The 15,807-nt window shown below is 41.5% G+C and overlaps 1 protein-coding gene across 1 annotated transcript in view; it reads left to right on the top strand.

Moving 5' to 3' along the window:
• CACNG3 (calcium voltage-gated channel auxiliary subunit gamma 3) overlaps positions 1-15,580 on the top strand; it is a 160,219-nt gene extending 144,639 nt beyond the window's left edge. Inside the window, exons 3-4 of the mRNA XM_073636509.1 lie at positions 7,775-7,915; positions 13,718-15,580. Coding sequence (XP_073492610.1) covers positions 7,775-7,915; positions 13,718-14,235 — 659 coding nt within the window. The 3' untranslated portion in view covers positions 14,236-15,580. The remainder of the gene's footprint in view (positions 1-7,774; positions 7,916-13,717) is intronic.
• Positions 15,581-15,807: the final 227 nt, after the last annotated feature.

The following is a 15,807-nucleotide window of genomic DNA, read 5'->3' on the forward strand; positions in this document are numbered from 1 at the left end:
TGGTTTGACCACCATTTTCATATGCAGGCGCCACTCACGTATGCATTTGCTTCTGCGCGCGAGCTCGTCGGGACGGGGCGCTTTAAAAAAAAAAAATTTTAATATTTATTTTACTTGATTTTATTTATTTTTACACTGTTTTTTTAAAAAAAATGGGTCACTTTTATTCCTATTACAAGGAATGTAAACATCCCTTGTAATAGAAAAAAACATGACAGGTCCTCTTAAATATGAGATCTGGGGTCAAAAAGTCCTCAGCTCTCATATTTGTACTTAAAAGCAATAAAAAAAAAAAAAAATTTGTCATTTGAAAAAAATGACAACAAAAAAATGGCCTTTTAAGACGTATGGACGGAGGTGACGTTTTGATGTCGCTTACGCTCTGCTATGGTATGGAGACCATCTTCCCCTCACTCGTCTCAATACCCAGTCACGGACAGGTCCCGATCACCTCCGCCGCTGCCGACGGCTCCAGTAAGCGCCGGAGGACGTGGGAGAGCGGCGGGAGGGGGGCCCGCCGATAACCGTGATCTTGCACCGAATCCGCTGCAGAGACCACCATTATCGTAAATAGGAACGCCCACTGAAAAGATGGATACCTCGGTTGTGGTAGCAGCTGCTGTGGTTACTGAGATATCCATCTTTAAATTGCCGACGTATATGTACAGGAGCCGGTTGGAAAGTGGTTAATGTAATTTTCAATTTTTTTCCATCTGGAGCTTTTATTACAACTCAGTTAGTTGTACTCAACTATCTATGCTCCTTCTCCACTTCCCCAAGACATCAGAGCCCTCAACGTATTACTCCAATGCAGGGATCCTCAAACTTTCTAAACAAAGGAATGTCGCTCTATAGCCTGTGGGGGAGCCAATGGGAGTACAGAATGCCCAGGCTTGGTGGTCAGTTCCTGAGTTGTTGAGCGTGGGAGTAAAAATGGCCTAGCACCTGTGGTTAGTTTAAAGCATAACTCCACATTTGTTGGGAAAAAAAAAAAACATTCCCCTCTGCATGATCTATGTACATTACAAGAATTTTAACAAACTTTGTTGCAGATTCCCTCCTTTTGTTGTTCTGAAGAAATCCCTGTGTGTTTATCTGTGCCTCTGTGCTGAGTGAGTCTAATGGGAGTAGTTTCATAATTATCAACCAGCTGCTGCACCTGCAAAGCTCTAAAAAGGAAAGCTGCTGGGTCTGCATCCCTTTAGCTGTGATTTGCTATTGAAAGTATCTCACCAAAAATTACATTTTTGTTGCAGGGAATGCCTGAAATCTTAGTGCAGACTTCTGGGAAAATTGGTGAGCCAATCACACAAGCAGGATATGCTGTTTCTGGGGGGTGTTCTGTATACATTCTGTGTACAGAACACCTCCAGGTAGCCATATTGCATTTTCAGAAAATTACAGAGCTGCAGACTGAAAAGGAAAGGTCATTTTCAATAACATTCAATTACAATATGACTTGTGTAGCAATTGTATACGCTATATTATTTTTTCTTTATTTGCTATTTTTTTCCCCACGAAATTGGAGTTACCCTTTAAATGGGAATAATGCCCCTATGTTGATATTAGTGGAAGGAATATGGCCCCATTGTTGGTATCAGTGGGAGGAATAGTGCTCTATCATAGATGTGAGTGAGAGGAGTAGTGCCCCGTCATTGTTATCAGTGTAAAGAATCATGCTCCATTGTTGGTGTAAATTAAATAATTTTTGCCTAATTTTTATATCAGTGTGTAGCCACCCGATCCTAAATAGCAGTAAATTTAGCTTGGTTGCAGTTAACCTTGTTGATTTGTAGTCTTTGTGATCATCTGAGTTTTCTCCTTAGCTCAGTATAGCTGTAGTTCCTGCCTTTTGCCAGTAGGTGTCACTAGTACCTTTGGCGTTAGTATGATGAGTTGCAGTGAAACTGAGTTATGAATATGCATACTTCTCTCAGGCAATCAGTAGGAGTTTCTTGGCCACTGAGTATGCTGGGAGAGAATATAAATATATATATATATATATATATATATATATATATATAAATTTAGGGATGTCAAGTGATCAGGGTCCTCCCACCCAGAGCTTGGTCTGGTGTGGATGTGTGAGGAACAGCAACGTTGGGTGAGGCCTGAAGCCTAAGGCGTAACCATGTGCTCAAGGCTCTAATTGGCCTCAAAAAGGGTGGGCCCGGGCCGCAGAGCACTGCGCCCCGAGCCCACCCACTTGTGTAACAGTGAAATAATATTCGCTAATGTCTTCCTGCTTTTCCTCCTGGCCAATCAGGAAGCGGTTCCTGAGACCTGATTGGCCGGGAGTCCTAAGACCCGATTGGCTGGGAGGAGAAGCGACCACCGGGACTCAGGAGGAGATGCAGGGGGAAGCCACCGAAGCCGCAACCTTGATGGGGTAAGTGCGGGGCTGGCAGGCAGCCTGGCAAGCGGACAGGCAAGTGGACGATCGATTGAGCAATCGATGGAGTGGTGGGGGTGGCGTAAGGGGGCCAGGTTTGTTGCTAAAACCATCAGAGACTGCATCCTTCGTGAAGACCACAAGCGGCTGTGTACATTGTGCAGGCATTATATTCCCAAAATATCTGTGCACAAGGACTAAAAATCCTTTAAGCAGTAAAAACTAACCTCAGCTGCTGGATTATTTCTGCTTCCTAGCAGAAAGATATATACATTTAACAGCAAATGCCAATTATCCTTAACCACTTAAGGTCTGCCCTATAGCAGTTTTACTGCTACAGGACGGCACCTCTGTACCAGGTCATATATATTTACATGATCCGGACTTCTGGGTAGGGGGCGATCATGTGCGCCGCTGGCGGCTCACTCCCACTGTGATCACACACAGTGGGAGCCGAGCAGCGGGTACCGTGGACTCGATGTCCATTGGCACCCGACGATCACCAGCCAGACAAGGCAGATTGCCGTTCCGACAGAAGGGAAGGAATGGATCCAGTGTCTCTGCTAAGCAGGGACTAGGATCCATGTCTTTCCCTAGTAAAAGCACCTTACACCAGTTTAGTAAAACACTGGTCAGGCACAAAGTTAACCCTTTGATCGCCCCTGATGTTAACCTCTTCCCAGCCAGTGTCCTTAGTACAGCGACTTTTTAGCACTGATCACTGTATTAGTGTCAATGGTTCCCAAAAAGTGTCAGAATATCCGCCGCAATATCACAGACCCACTATAAGTCGCTGATGGCCACCATTACTAGTAAAAAAAAAACAAAAAACAAAGCCATAGTTTGTAGATGCTATAACTTTTGCACAAACCAATCAATATACACGTATTGGCATTGTTTTTACCAAAAATATTTAGCATAATACATATTGACTTAAATTTATGAAGAAATTAGATTTTTGCAATTTTTTTATTGGATGGGTTTTATAGCAGAAAGTAAAAATATTGTTTCTTCTTTTTTGTTTAAAATAAAAAACGCAGAGGTGATCAACTACCACCAAAAGAAAGCAAAAATAATGCAGTGCCAAATTGCAAAAAATGGCCTATCCATGAAGGGGGGGGTAAATCTTCCAGAGGTCAAGTGGTTAAAAGTTTATCAAAATGTTCTCATAATGGTCTTTACCAAATAAAACGTCCTGTCTCTGTTTTTCCTTTCTTCCACAAGTGCAATACAATTCTGCAGACTAATCTTCCATCTATACCTGCTGGTGACACAAAAAAAAAAAAAATGAAAAGCAACATATAGGGGGTTATTTACTAAAGGCAAATCCACTGTGCACTACAAGTGCAAAGTGCACTTGAAATTGCACTGAAAGTGCACTTGGAAGAGCAGTCGCTGTAAATCTGAGGGGTAGATCTGAAATGAGGGGAAGCTCTGCTGATTTTATCATCCAATCATGTGCAAGCTAAAATGCTGTTTTTTATTTTCCTTGCATGTCCCCCTCGGATCTACAGCGACTGCACTTCCAAGTGCACTTTCAGTGCAATTTCAAGTGCCCTTTGCACTTGTAGTGCAAATTGGATTTACCTTTCGTAAATAACCCCCATAGTGCAGTATGTCTAAACATAATGCACTAGTCAACGTGCTCACAATTGAAGAAGTCCTTTTGGATGAAACGCGTGTCATGAAGTGACATCATACATGCATTGGAAGTGCCTTGTCTGCCATCTTTGATATACTGGTTTGCATGTGTTTTTTATCTTTATTTGTTTGTAAGTGTATGGGTGGGAAAAATAAATATCCTTTTTAATTAAATATACTGCACTATGGCCATTAATCTTTTGCCTGGACATCTTGGTTAACATCACTGTGGATGAGAGGGGATACTATTATAGGAGTGGAGCAAGGATTGTGTTATAAGTGCATGGATTCTGGAGTTTGGGAAGGTATATTGAGTTATGGACTGACACAAGGTGGAAGGATCACTGTGGGGACACGGTTTGCACTTTAATTGCATGCAAGAATGTGAGTGGTTTATCATACCTCCCAACATTTTGAGATAGGAATGAGGGACACCTACTAACAAATGTATGTAGGCATAGGACACGCCCCCTGCCACACCCCCTTAAATGAGAATTAACCACAAAAAAAGGTTAATTAAATCCACAAGTGCTTTTTTTTACCACTACTATTCCTTTACATTGGCTTTTAAAATGTACAAATGCAGCAATTTAGAAATTGGATGAAATGTTTAGCACCGGGAAACACTTTTTGACAGATAAAAAGTGCATTTTATATACAACTATATAGATCAGACCAAAATGAGGGACAAATGAGGAGAAAAGAGGGACAGAGGGACATTGTTCCAAATCAGGGACAGTCCCGCGAAATCCGGGACAGTTGGGAGCTATGGTTTATCACTTTTTGGTAATAGCTTTCTTAAAGTGGTATGACACTATTTTAGTATTTTTGGTACCATTGGACACCGGAATTGGAGTTGTCTGCAAGGAAGAGCAGGGAGAGTGATATACAACACATGATTTGTAGACATGTGCGCCGTCAATAAATTTGTTTAGTTTCGTTCCGTATTAGAATTAATTCGTATGTCGTAATTTGTGTCCGAAATTTGTACGAAATACGAATTTTCATTACGTTTGTTAACTTTTCGCAACAATTTCGAATGTTGGTTATGATGAATTTATCATTATGAGGGGCTCCCACCATCCCTGTGCTGTGCTGACTTCCTGGGTTTTTAACTTTTAGGTTCGTTAACTTTTTGTAACAATTGCGAATGTTCGTTAGGAATCTGGATCCGAAATTCGTAAACGAAATTTCGTATTTCGTACAAAATTCGGAAGCATAGCCATTCGTATTTCGGATCCTACCGAATGAACGAATTTATGGAAATTCAATAGAATTTTCGATTCGTACGAAACTAATCGCATATGTCTAATTGTAATTTCAAAGGTGAGGAAAGATACTGAAGGAATTCAATAGTTGCATGAGCAAGCACATTTTTTTTAGAACGCCTGCCACTGGTTTAGTAAGGCACTAAGCACATAATGGAAATGTGAGCACATTTATGTACTCTAATGCCCCATACACACAGTCAGGTTTTCCGACGGAAAATGTGTGATAGAACCTTGTTGTCGGAAATTCCGACCGTGTGTAGGGTCCATCACACATTTTCCATCGGAATTTCCGACACACAAAGTTTGAGAGCAGGATATAAAATTTTCCGACAACAAAATCCATTGTCGGAAATTCCGATCGTGTGTACACAAATCCGACGGACAAAGTGCCACGCATGCTCAGAATAAATAAAGAGATGAAAGCTATTGGCCACTGCCCCGTTTATAGTCCCGACGTACGTGTTTTACGTCACCGCGTTTAGAACGATCGGATTTTCCGACAACTTTGTGTGACCGTGTGTATGCAAGACATGTTTGAGCCAACATCCGTAGGAAAAAATCCATGGATTTTGTTGTTGGAATGTCCGAACAAAGTCCGACCGTGTGTACAGGGCATTAGGGCTACTTATTTTAAAACGTACTACACTATATTTTGTTGTTTTGTTTTCGGAGCTTCTAATGAATGCAAAGGGAAGATGATTATTCTGGAAGGAAGAATTGGTAGTGGATTTTTTTTTTCCAATACTTTATTTCAAAGCAACACCCAGTAAGTACAGAAACCACAATTCTTGCAAAACTTCAATGGAACAATTCCCCAAAAAAATGTCAGTACGTACAAATGAGGCAGATATATGCATAAAGGAACGACTCAGAATGGCAGGTACTGAGGAGTCTCTGTACCCTGTATGTCTTTTTACATGGCAAGTACCGTTATTATAAAAAGGAGAATAAAGGGGATGACCACTTGCGTCACACAAAGCAACGAAGACAAAAAACAAGAGGAAGAAGGAAGGGTAGGGTAGCAGAAATAGAAGGGGAACTAAAGAGAGAGAGGAAAAAAAAGGGGGGGAGGGGGGAGAGGATAAAGGGAAGAAAGGAAACCAGTCCATCCACCAGTGCTCCAAGGCCACATGCCCCACCACCAGTAACATGTACTTAAGGGATTTAGGTCAGCAGTTCCTTGTATTCCTCAGAGAAAACTAATTTGTGCCAGTAGAACCACTTTCTAAGAAATGTCTCATTTCTCTGTGGTAGTGGATTTATATCAAGCGCGATTGATGTTCCAGAGGGAAAAGATAGATATTTTAAGGGCTAAGAGTTGTAACAGGAGGACGCACCAAGGCTGGATTTATAAAGGGGTAAGAGGAGCAATAATTGACACCCCCCCCCCCCAACAGAAGGGGCCCCTTCTATACAAAAATTACTTAAAACAATATTAAAAAAATTATGTATAAAATAATACAGTATAAATAATAATAAAATTAAATTAAATGTATAATAAAAAAATGTACTTTCTTTTATTAAATGTATTTTGGGAAGTAATATTTTGACAGCCATCATCTGTAAAACTCTGGACTGGTATATTGTTTCGTTTTTTCAAAAAAGAATTTTGGCAGCTCAATCAAACCACACATAGCGGACTATGACTGTGTGTGGGCACGTGTGACATTGTATCATGCATCTTAAAAATGTGTGACTGTCATTGAGAATGTAAACCAATTCTGTGTATAATGGGCCCCCTGAACCTAAAGTGCCCGGGGCCCCTAAGGTCTAAATCTGGCTCTGGGACGAATGTTTTAGTCATGCATGGCACTCGATCACACAATTGAAATGTGAGCACATTGACTAGCATTACAGTGCAGTTTTGTTTGAACATACTACACTATGTGTTTTTTTTTTTCTTGTTTTTTTTTTGAGTGTCACCAGCGGGTATAGAAGGAAGAAAATAATATGAAGAATTGTATTGAATTTATGGAGGAAAGGAGAAACAGAGACAGGACGCATCTTATTCATCACACATGTACTTTATTCTGATTCATGAATGAAGAGGCTCTCATTTTAGTTGATGAAGACCATTGTGAGAACATTTTGATGTGCTTTTAAGGACAATTGACATTTTCTAAGTGCTGGTTGTTGAATGTATATTGGGCAGGCATTGTCTGCCATTGTCACTATCAAGCAGCCAAAGCAATGATGTGCAACTATTGCTTGACAAGAATTGGTTGAAAGAAGCTGGAGAACATCAGCAACATTGAGATTTAAAAAAAAAAAAATAGAAAATAGTATTTTATGAACACAATGGCAATTGTTCATGTAACCAACTGGAAAGTTCCTTCCAGCTAATAATCACATCACATCACATTGATCCTGCCATTAGTGCAATGAGGTGGAAAGAGACAAACATTCGTAAATTAGACTCAAAGCATCTTTCCTTACTACATTAATAACGCATGTCTTCTTCTCCGTTCAGGTGCTGTACGTGCTTCTAGTATCTTCCCTATCCTTAGTGTGGGTCTTCTCTTTTTTGGAGGACTGTGTGTGGCTGCCAGTGAGTTTTATAAGAATAAGCACAATGTGATCTTAAGTGCAGGAATCTTCTTCGTCTCAGCAGGTAAGTTCCAGCAGTGGCTCATAAAAGTGAGGGACCATTGCATATGTGCAAATGATAGAGGTGCACAAAATGTGATTTTTTTTTTTGAGATGTGGAAAAAGAAGTCTTTTTAGGTTCTAGATGCTGCAAGCTAAGCAGCAATAGGACATAATATATATTAAAGGAGTTTTAAAGTTTCAAGGTTCAAAGTTTCTTCTGTGGTGCAGCTGCCACCCCCCACATAGCCCCCCTTTTACTTACCTGAACCCGATCTTTCCAGCGATGAAAATGAGCCCAGCAGCTCCAGTCGCTGTCTCTGGTCCTCAATGGATAGATTGATAGCAGCAGAAGCCATTGGCTCCTGCTGCTGTCAATCAAATCCAGTGACACGGGGGGGCAGTCTGTGTCAATGGACGCAGCAGCAGGACTCAGGAGTGCGCCCGCATGAGTGCCCCCAATGGAATGCAGCTCTCCATGAGGACACTCGATGCGGAGGAGGAGCCAGGAACCCCAGAAGAGGAGGATCGGGGCCGCTCTGTGCAAAACCTTTGCACAGAGGAGGTAAGTATAACATGTTTGTTAATTTTGAAAAAAAAAAACTTCCTACTTTGAGGCAACAGTATGGAGAAAGCCCTTTTTTGAATCAAGCATAACCGTGTCCCTGTGTACAAAGCCAGCTCCATAAAGACATGGTTTGATGGGTTTGGTGTGGACGAACTTGAGTGTCCTGCACAGATCCCTGGTCTCAAGCCTAGTGAACACTACTGAGATTTAGAATGTTGCTCATCATTTAGCTCCTTCCACGGTCACAGCAGCCAGAGAATGTGACAGCCGATACCTGGAGTGACACGGATTCTTACTAGCTATAGAGATCAGTGAATAGACATTCACTAGTCTCCCTCCTCTAAATCTGACAATAAATGCCATGAGAGTCTTGGGCCACAGGTGGGATAGTGAAACCCGTAAAACCCAATGATGGAGGCGGCGCACCCATTTCGAGAGGTTTGTGGAAATGATTGGCCACCTGTACAGCCACCAGATTGCTTCCATCTGAAAGTAAAGTAAGTCATCTTGTCAGATTCTCATGCATTCTTAGCTGCTGTAGAAGCCAGTATGTGTGTTACCCTTTAATAAGGGTGTTGCACGGTTTTGGAATGGGATGTCTAAAAAGCTCAAATAAGTGTGATGATCTGGTATACATATCATTTTGGCCATTTAAGTGTATCCTGCGATAGAGACGTCGACCAAGGAGAAAAGGTTTAGAAAACCGGAACACATCATGCGATGGCAAGTAGGCTTGGCTAATTACTATTAACTGTAAGTAAAAGAGCTGGATCTCCTTGCTCATTTTAGAAATACATTGCATAAATAATGCATTAAAGATAAGGAGGGGCCATTTGACATATATGAGAACAGAGCAATCCATGAAATGAGATGAAATGTCATGTTTTGGACACTTTTTTAAAATATATGGTTAACAAATGTTACTTTTTTAACTAGCTTGAGAACCCAGCTGGGAGGGGATACGTTATATTTCAATTCATGCTACTAGTTGCTATACTTTTGTGGCACATACTGTGAAGTAGTGATGAGGTTTCTTATAGGTGCTGATCTATGTTAAGGCAAAAGAACCATAATAAGCTTTGGTCCAATTTGATCAACCAGCAGAATTGCAGAGGCAGAATTTAGGAAGCAGAGTATTATCCTTACTTGGGCAAAAGAGGGGACCATGGGACTAAATTCCAAGGAGCTTTACAGGTATGCATGGATCCATTAACACGGAGACATGCACACACAGGCAACACAAGGTACCTATCTATACATCAGTGTTGTTTTTTTACCTTAGATATGCAGCACTTCCCCCGTAGGAGTTGCTGAAATCAGGGTTCCCCACTGCTACATGGCCAGTCACACAGCATTTCCTTCTTTCATCAGGAAACAGAAATCAGTCTTTTGCTTGTTTTTGTAATTTTATTAGGGGATGATAACTTGGATGGGGTAAGAGATTATGGGATGCCCAGTGTGACAGCAACAACAATTCAGGGGCACTTCCTCCCTATTTACAGACTCCTCTTCCTTCTGCCTGAAGAATCTTGGTTCCTCTTTGCGCAGCTTCTGCTGGCTCACTCCTGAGGGAACTAACAGTATATCATCAGTTCAGCAACAGCCTATTACAGGCAGAAACTCTCAGTCCCTTGCAAAAGTAACGTATAAGGAGCGAACAGCATTTAACATCCCCTTCTGTTTCCCTATGGCCTTGATCCCAGTTCCACTGCTTGCAGAAATTGCTAGCCCACCTGGCTGCTACCAGCCGCACCTGGTGGCAGTCTCTCCCCTTGTCTGTCCCTGCACTGTGCTGATCTACACACTGTCTCTCCTTGCTCTCTCTGCTCCACTCCAGGTAGGGTCCCTCCAACTGCATCCTGTGGTAGGATCCTTCCAGGCCAGCCTCCCGAGCTCCAGCCTGAGGTAAACCCCCCCTCTACCCAGTAAGGGGTCCCTCAAGGGCCAGCTACATCCTCCCTCTTCCACCCAACTCCCCTGCTGGCATGGCTCGTATCTATTTAAGGGCTTCTTTAGTTCCCTGACAAGCCCCCAACCTGGGGATTGGTTAAAGGTCCCTAAATATTCAAGGAAACCACTCCTAGCCTTCGCCCACTATTTTCTAGAATGTTCTCCGACATTCTAGAAACAGGGGGAGGCACTAGAGACCTGCCAGGATGAGTCATCCATCTCTGGCCTCAGAGTCTCAGGTTTATCCCTGGGCCAGCCTATAATTTACCTACTTTCACTTCTAGTAGTACACACTAGAGGGTGCCACAGATACATCTTAGATCAGGTCAGATCACTTTGAATAGTACAGTGCCTTCAAAAGGTATTCATACCTCTTGAAATTTTCCACATTTTGTCATGTTACAACCAAAAACGTAAATGTATTTTATTGGGATTTTATGTGATAGACCAACACAAAGTGGAACATAAATGTGAAGTGGAAGGAAAATGGTAAATGGTTTTCAAATTTTTTTACGAATAAATGTCTGAAAAGTGTGGCATGCATTTGTATTCAGCCCCCCTGAGTCAATACTTTGTAGAACCACCTTTCGCTGCAATTACAGCTGCAAGTCTTTTTGGGTTTGTCTCTTCCAGCTTTGCACATCTAGAGAGTGACATTTTTGCCCATTTTTCTTTGCAAAATACCTCAAGCTCTGTCAGATTGGATGGAGAGTGTCTGTGAACAGCAATTTTCAAGTCTTGCCACATATTCTTAATTGGATTTAGGTCTGGACTGTGACTTTGCCATTCTAACACATGAATATTCTTTGATCTAAACCATTCCATTGTAGCTCTGGCTGTATGTTCAGGGTCGTTGTCTTGCTGGAAGGTGAACCTCCGCCCCAGTCTTAAGTCTTTTGCAGACTCTAACAGGCTTTCTTGTAAGATTGCCCTGTATTTGGCTCCATCCATCTTCCCATCAACTCTGACCAGCTTCCCTGTCCCTGCTGAAAAAAAGCATCCCCACAACATGATTCTGCCACCATCATGTTTCACAGTGGGGATGGTGTGTTCAGGGTGATGTGCAGTGTTGCTTTTAGGCCAAAAAGTTCAATTTTGGTCTCATCTGACCAGAGCACCTTCTTCCACATGTTTGCTGTGTCCCCTACATGGAAACTTCAAACGGGACTTCTTATGGCTTTCTTTTAACAATGGCTTTCTTCTTGCCACTCTTCCATAAGGCCAGATTTGTGGAGTGCACGACTAATAGTTGTTCTGTGGACAGATTCTCCCACCTGAGCTGTGGATCTCTGCAGCTCCTCCAGAGTTACCATGGGCCTCTTGGCTGCTTCTCTGATTAATGCTCTCCTTGCCTGGCCTGTCAGTTTAGGTGGATGGCCATGTCTTTGTAGGTTTGCAGTTGTGCTATACTCTTTTCATTTTCGGAGCGATGGATTGAACAGTGTTCCATGAGATGTTCAAAGCTTGAGATATTTTTTTTTATAACCTCACCTTGCTTTAAACTTCTCCACAACATTATCCCTGACCTGTTTGGTTTGGGGTCACATTAGCTGACTGATGGAGAGAAATTGAGGGAAAAGAGGAAACATAGGAATACTAGTCAGTACCAGTGTGCAAAAGTGTATTTGCTTTGGAAGAATAAATCACCTCTAGCGTTGGGTGTCCTATGTATAGATGTTGCTGCATTATGTTAAACTATTAGAATAGTTTATATTTTAGAATAGGGTGCCTCAACAATGTCCATAATTTTAAAGAGTGCCTTAACTGAAGAAAGATTGAGAAACACTGGTCTAAAGATTAAAGCGGAACTAAACCTATTGATTTAACAGTTTCAAAAAACAGTTACATTCCTGGAATGCCGGGATTGCTAACTGTCACATCCGCTTGTGTTCTCAACCAAACTGTCAAACCATGAAATGACTGGTGTTATATGGTGATCATATGTGCAGCACCATGGCAGTTGCAGACCAAACAAATGTCAGTGTCTTTGGCTGAAAAAGATTTAGTTCTGATTTAACTGCCACTCAGGGCTTTGTGCTTCAACAAAATACTGAAGGCAATTTACAGCACATACTAATTTGGGTTCTATAACTATTAATGTGGAATGTTTGTTCCTTGTTAAAAAACATTATTTTTTTATCAATTGTTATGAGTAAAGTTCCACTTTAAAGTGGTTCTAAAGGCAGATTTTTTTATATCTTAATGCATTCTGTGTGCAGCAGCCCCCTAATACTTACCTGAGCCCCATCTCGATCCAGCGATGTTACACCAGAGCCTCGGCTGTCCAGCACTCTCCCTCTTCATTGGCTGAAATAGCAGTGGGTGTCATTGGCTCCCGCTGCTGTCAATTAACTTCAGTGAGCCAATGAGGAGAGAGAGAGAGAGTGGGGCTGAGCCACAGCTCTGTGTCTGAATGGACACACACAGCAGCAGCTTGGCTCAGGTGCCCCCATATCAAGCTGCTTGCTGGGGGGGCACTCAGCAAGAGGAAGGGGTCAGGAGCGTCACCGAGGGACCTGAGAAGAGGAGGATCTGGGCTGCTCTGTGCAAAATCACTGCACAGAGCAGGTACGTATAACATGTTTGTTGAAATAAAAAGAGTGTCGCTAAATCAGACATCATTAAAATAAACAATGACATACAATATAAAAATGTATAAACACATCTGATGTGGCCGTTCACCTCCGATCACCTCCAGTCTAAAGGACAATAAGCATCAAACTGCTGGAGCGATCTCCATATGATGTAATCTGTCACAGTTCATCGCACATGAATTAAGGAAAAAAAAACTCCTTATGGTGTAGTATTAAGATATATTTATTAAAAAACAATGTGCAGACGTACAGTAAAATTGCAGTAAAGCAAGTAGTATTTCAGACCAAGGGGTCACACATCAACTGAACGCTGTACAATCCGAACATCCGGTTTCAGCCATAACTGAAAGTGACGTCACTCGGCTCCTCCCGACGTGTTGTGCCACTATCACGTGACTTTCTCAAGGGTTGTCTTAATAGACACACAGAGCAGCGGCTCGGCTTGGGTGTCCCCATATCAGTCTGCTTGCTGTGAGGGCACTCCGCAGGAGGGAGGGGCCAGGATCGCCAGTGAGGGACCCGAGAAGAGGAGGATCTGAGTGGTTTTGCACAGAGCAGGTAAGTATAACACGTTTGTTATTTTTAAACAAAAAAAGCAAGGCTTTAATATCACTTTAAGGCTTTAGAACCACGTTATGCAGTGGATGTGTATAGATAATTTTTAGAGAAGAAGGATATAATTTAGTGTCACTTTAATATATTTTCTCTGTTTCAGGGCTAAGCAACATCATTGGAATAATTGTCTACATTTCAGCCAACGCTGGTGACCCTGGTCAAAGCGACTCCAAGAAAAGCAACTATTCCTACGGCTGGTCCTTTTATTTTGGAGCGCTTTCCTTTATTATTGCAGAGATGGTTGGTGTGCTAGCAGTACATATGTTCATTGAAAAGCATCGGCAAATAAGAGCCAAATCCCACTCCGACCTCTTCAAGAAATCTGCCTTCACCCGAATACCCAGCTACCGATATCGCTTCCGCCGGCGCTCCAGCTCTCGCTCCACTGAGCCCCGTTCTAGGGACCCTTCCCCCGTTGGCAAAAGTTTCAATCCCATTCCAACCAGTGACATCTCCCTCTATACATTAACAGCCCGGGATCCCACCAAGATGACTGTTGGCTCTTTACTAAACTCTGAAAGGGAGCACAACTTTCTCCAAGTTCACAACTCAATTCCTAAAGACTACAAAGAGTCTCTACATAACAATCCTTCCAACAGGCGCACAACACCAGTCTGAGGCTTGTGACCAAAGGAATTATGGGGCCTGCAGCACAGTTAAACATGGAGTGTATCTCAGAAAAACACAGAGGTGCTCTAACACACAACCTATCAATAGAACCACAAACCATGGAGAGGCAAGATGTACAAAAACACACAAATCACATCCTGTTTGGAACAATGCCACAATCGGCACGCAATTCTGGCTTGATTACTTGTAATGAAACATTCCAAAAGCAACCTTTAGAAAGATGGAGATTGTATATGTTATTTAAGTGATTGTGTTTTTAGGATGAAATAGAAAGCCTTTTCTAGGTACGTCTTGAAGGTGCACTGTTGAAGTACTAGGAAGCATATAATCTTAAAGGGTGGTTAGGCTGTATACTCTTTAGAATTGTTAAGTGCAGTTGAGCACAGGCATCACAGCTTTGACAACCATTCCAACCAAGCAGTAAATGCAATACAAATCTGGCTATTTTTCTGTGAAGTTATCAAAAAATCATATTGGATTAGCACAAAATAACAAATTACAATACTGTATAAACCAAATATATATATATATTTTGTGAAAGGTGGTTATGGGACTATAATTAAGCTAACGATTATACTGCTAAATACAGCCCTTAATATTCTAGATTACTTTATTGAGAATTGGGTAAAGAATAAGAATCTTGCAAAAGTGGAAATGTATGCAAAGATTATGTTGATTTGGGGGATTAATTAACACAGTCAAGATTCGCTTATGGTAAGTCTCACGACTTGTGCTATTAACATTCATATTTCTTTTATTTTTAAAAACAACAACTGTAGGACGAAACTTGTGTGCTCGGAATATTAATACCAGGTGCTCTCCCCCACGCAAGTTTGGAAAGGAATTTAAAGTGCTGTTTTGACAGGTGTGGAGGAGGTGACAAGTACACTGTATCCATGAAGACTGTCTCAGCCAATCAGAGAACTCAGAACAAACGGCTCCGTGTCACCTTTTTCGAAGGTGGGCAGAAAGAAGCATTTTGATTGGATAGCACAATCATTCTTTTTAATAACTGCAAAACCAAGACTGCCAGAAGAGGGACGAAGTCTGTTCCTCAGTCTTCAGTTATTAGTTAAAAAAAAAAAAAACAATATAGTTAGTGCATTTTAAATAATTAGATAAGAATTTATTGACATTGAGCTACTTGTGTATGGATGAGCAATGGTTAATCCAAGACTGTTCAGTTGCAAAATAAGCTTCCATTTAAATTCAAGGGGTGCGATTCAGATTTTAAGAGAAGATTTAAAAGGATGAAGCAGATCCCTACTGGAATATTGGACTGAACTCTGAACTGGGAGAAAATCATTCAAAACAACAAGCTAATATTTTTTTGGTTATATAACTAATTATATTAAATAATAGCAACTATGTCTGTCTCATTCCTTAAAATACTGTGATATGTAAAGTCTGAAAAAAAAGGGGAGTCATAGATGCCTGCTGTTCCTGATTTATGGGGACATCTTCAAACTTTGGATATCCGTCCCTGAAGCTTTTTCCCTGGAAATGTCCCAATCCTTCAATATCAACCTGCTGCTTACCAAACAAAGAAGGTTGCCCACT

Source organism: Aquarana catesbeiana, linkage group LG06 (assembly GCF_042186555.1).
Source record: "Aquarana catesbeiana isolate 2022-GZ linkage group LG06, ASM4218655v1, whole genome shotgun sequence".
NCBI lineage: Eukaryota > Metazoa > Chordata > Amphibia > Anura > Ranidae > Aquarana > Aquarana catesbeiana.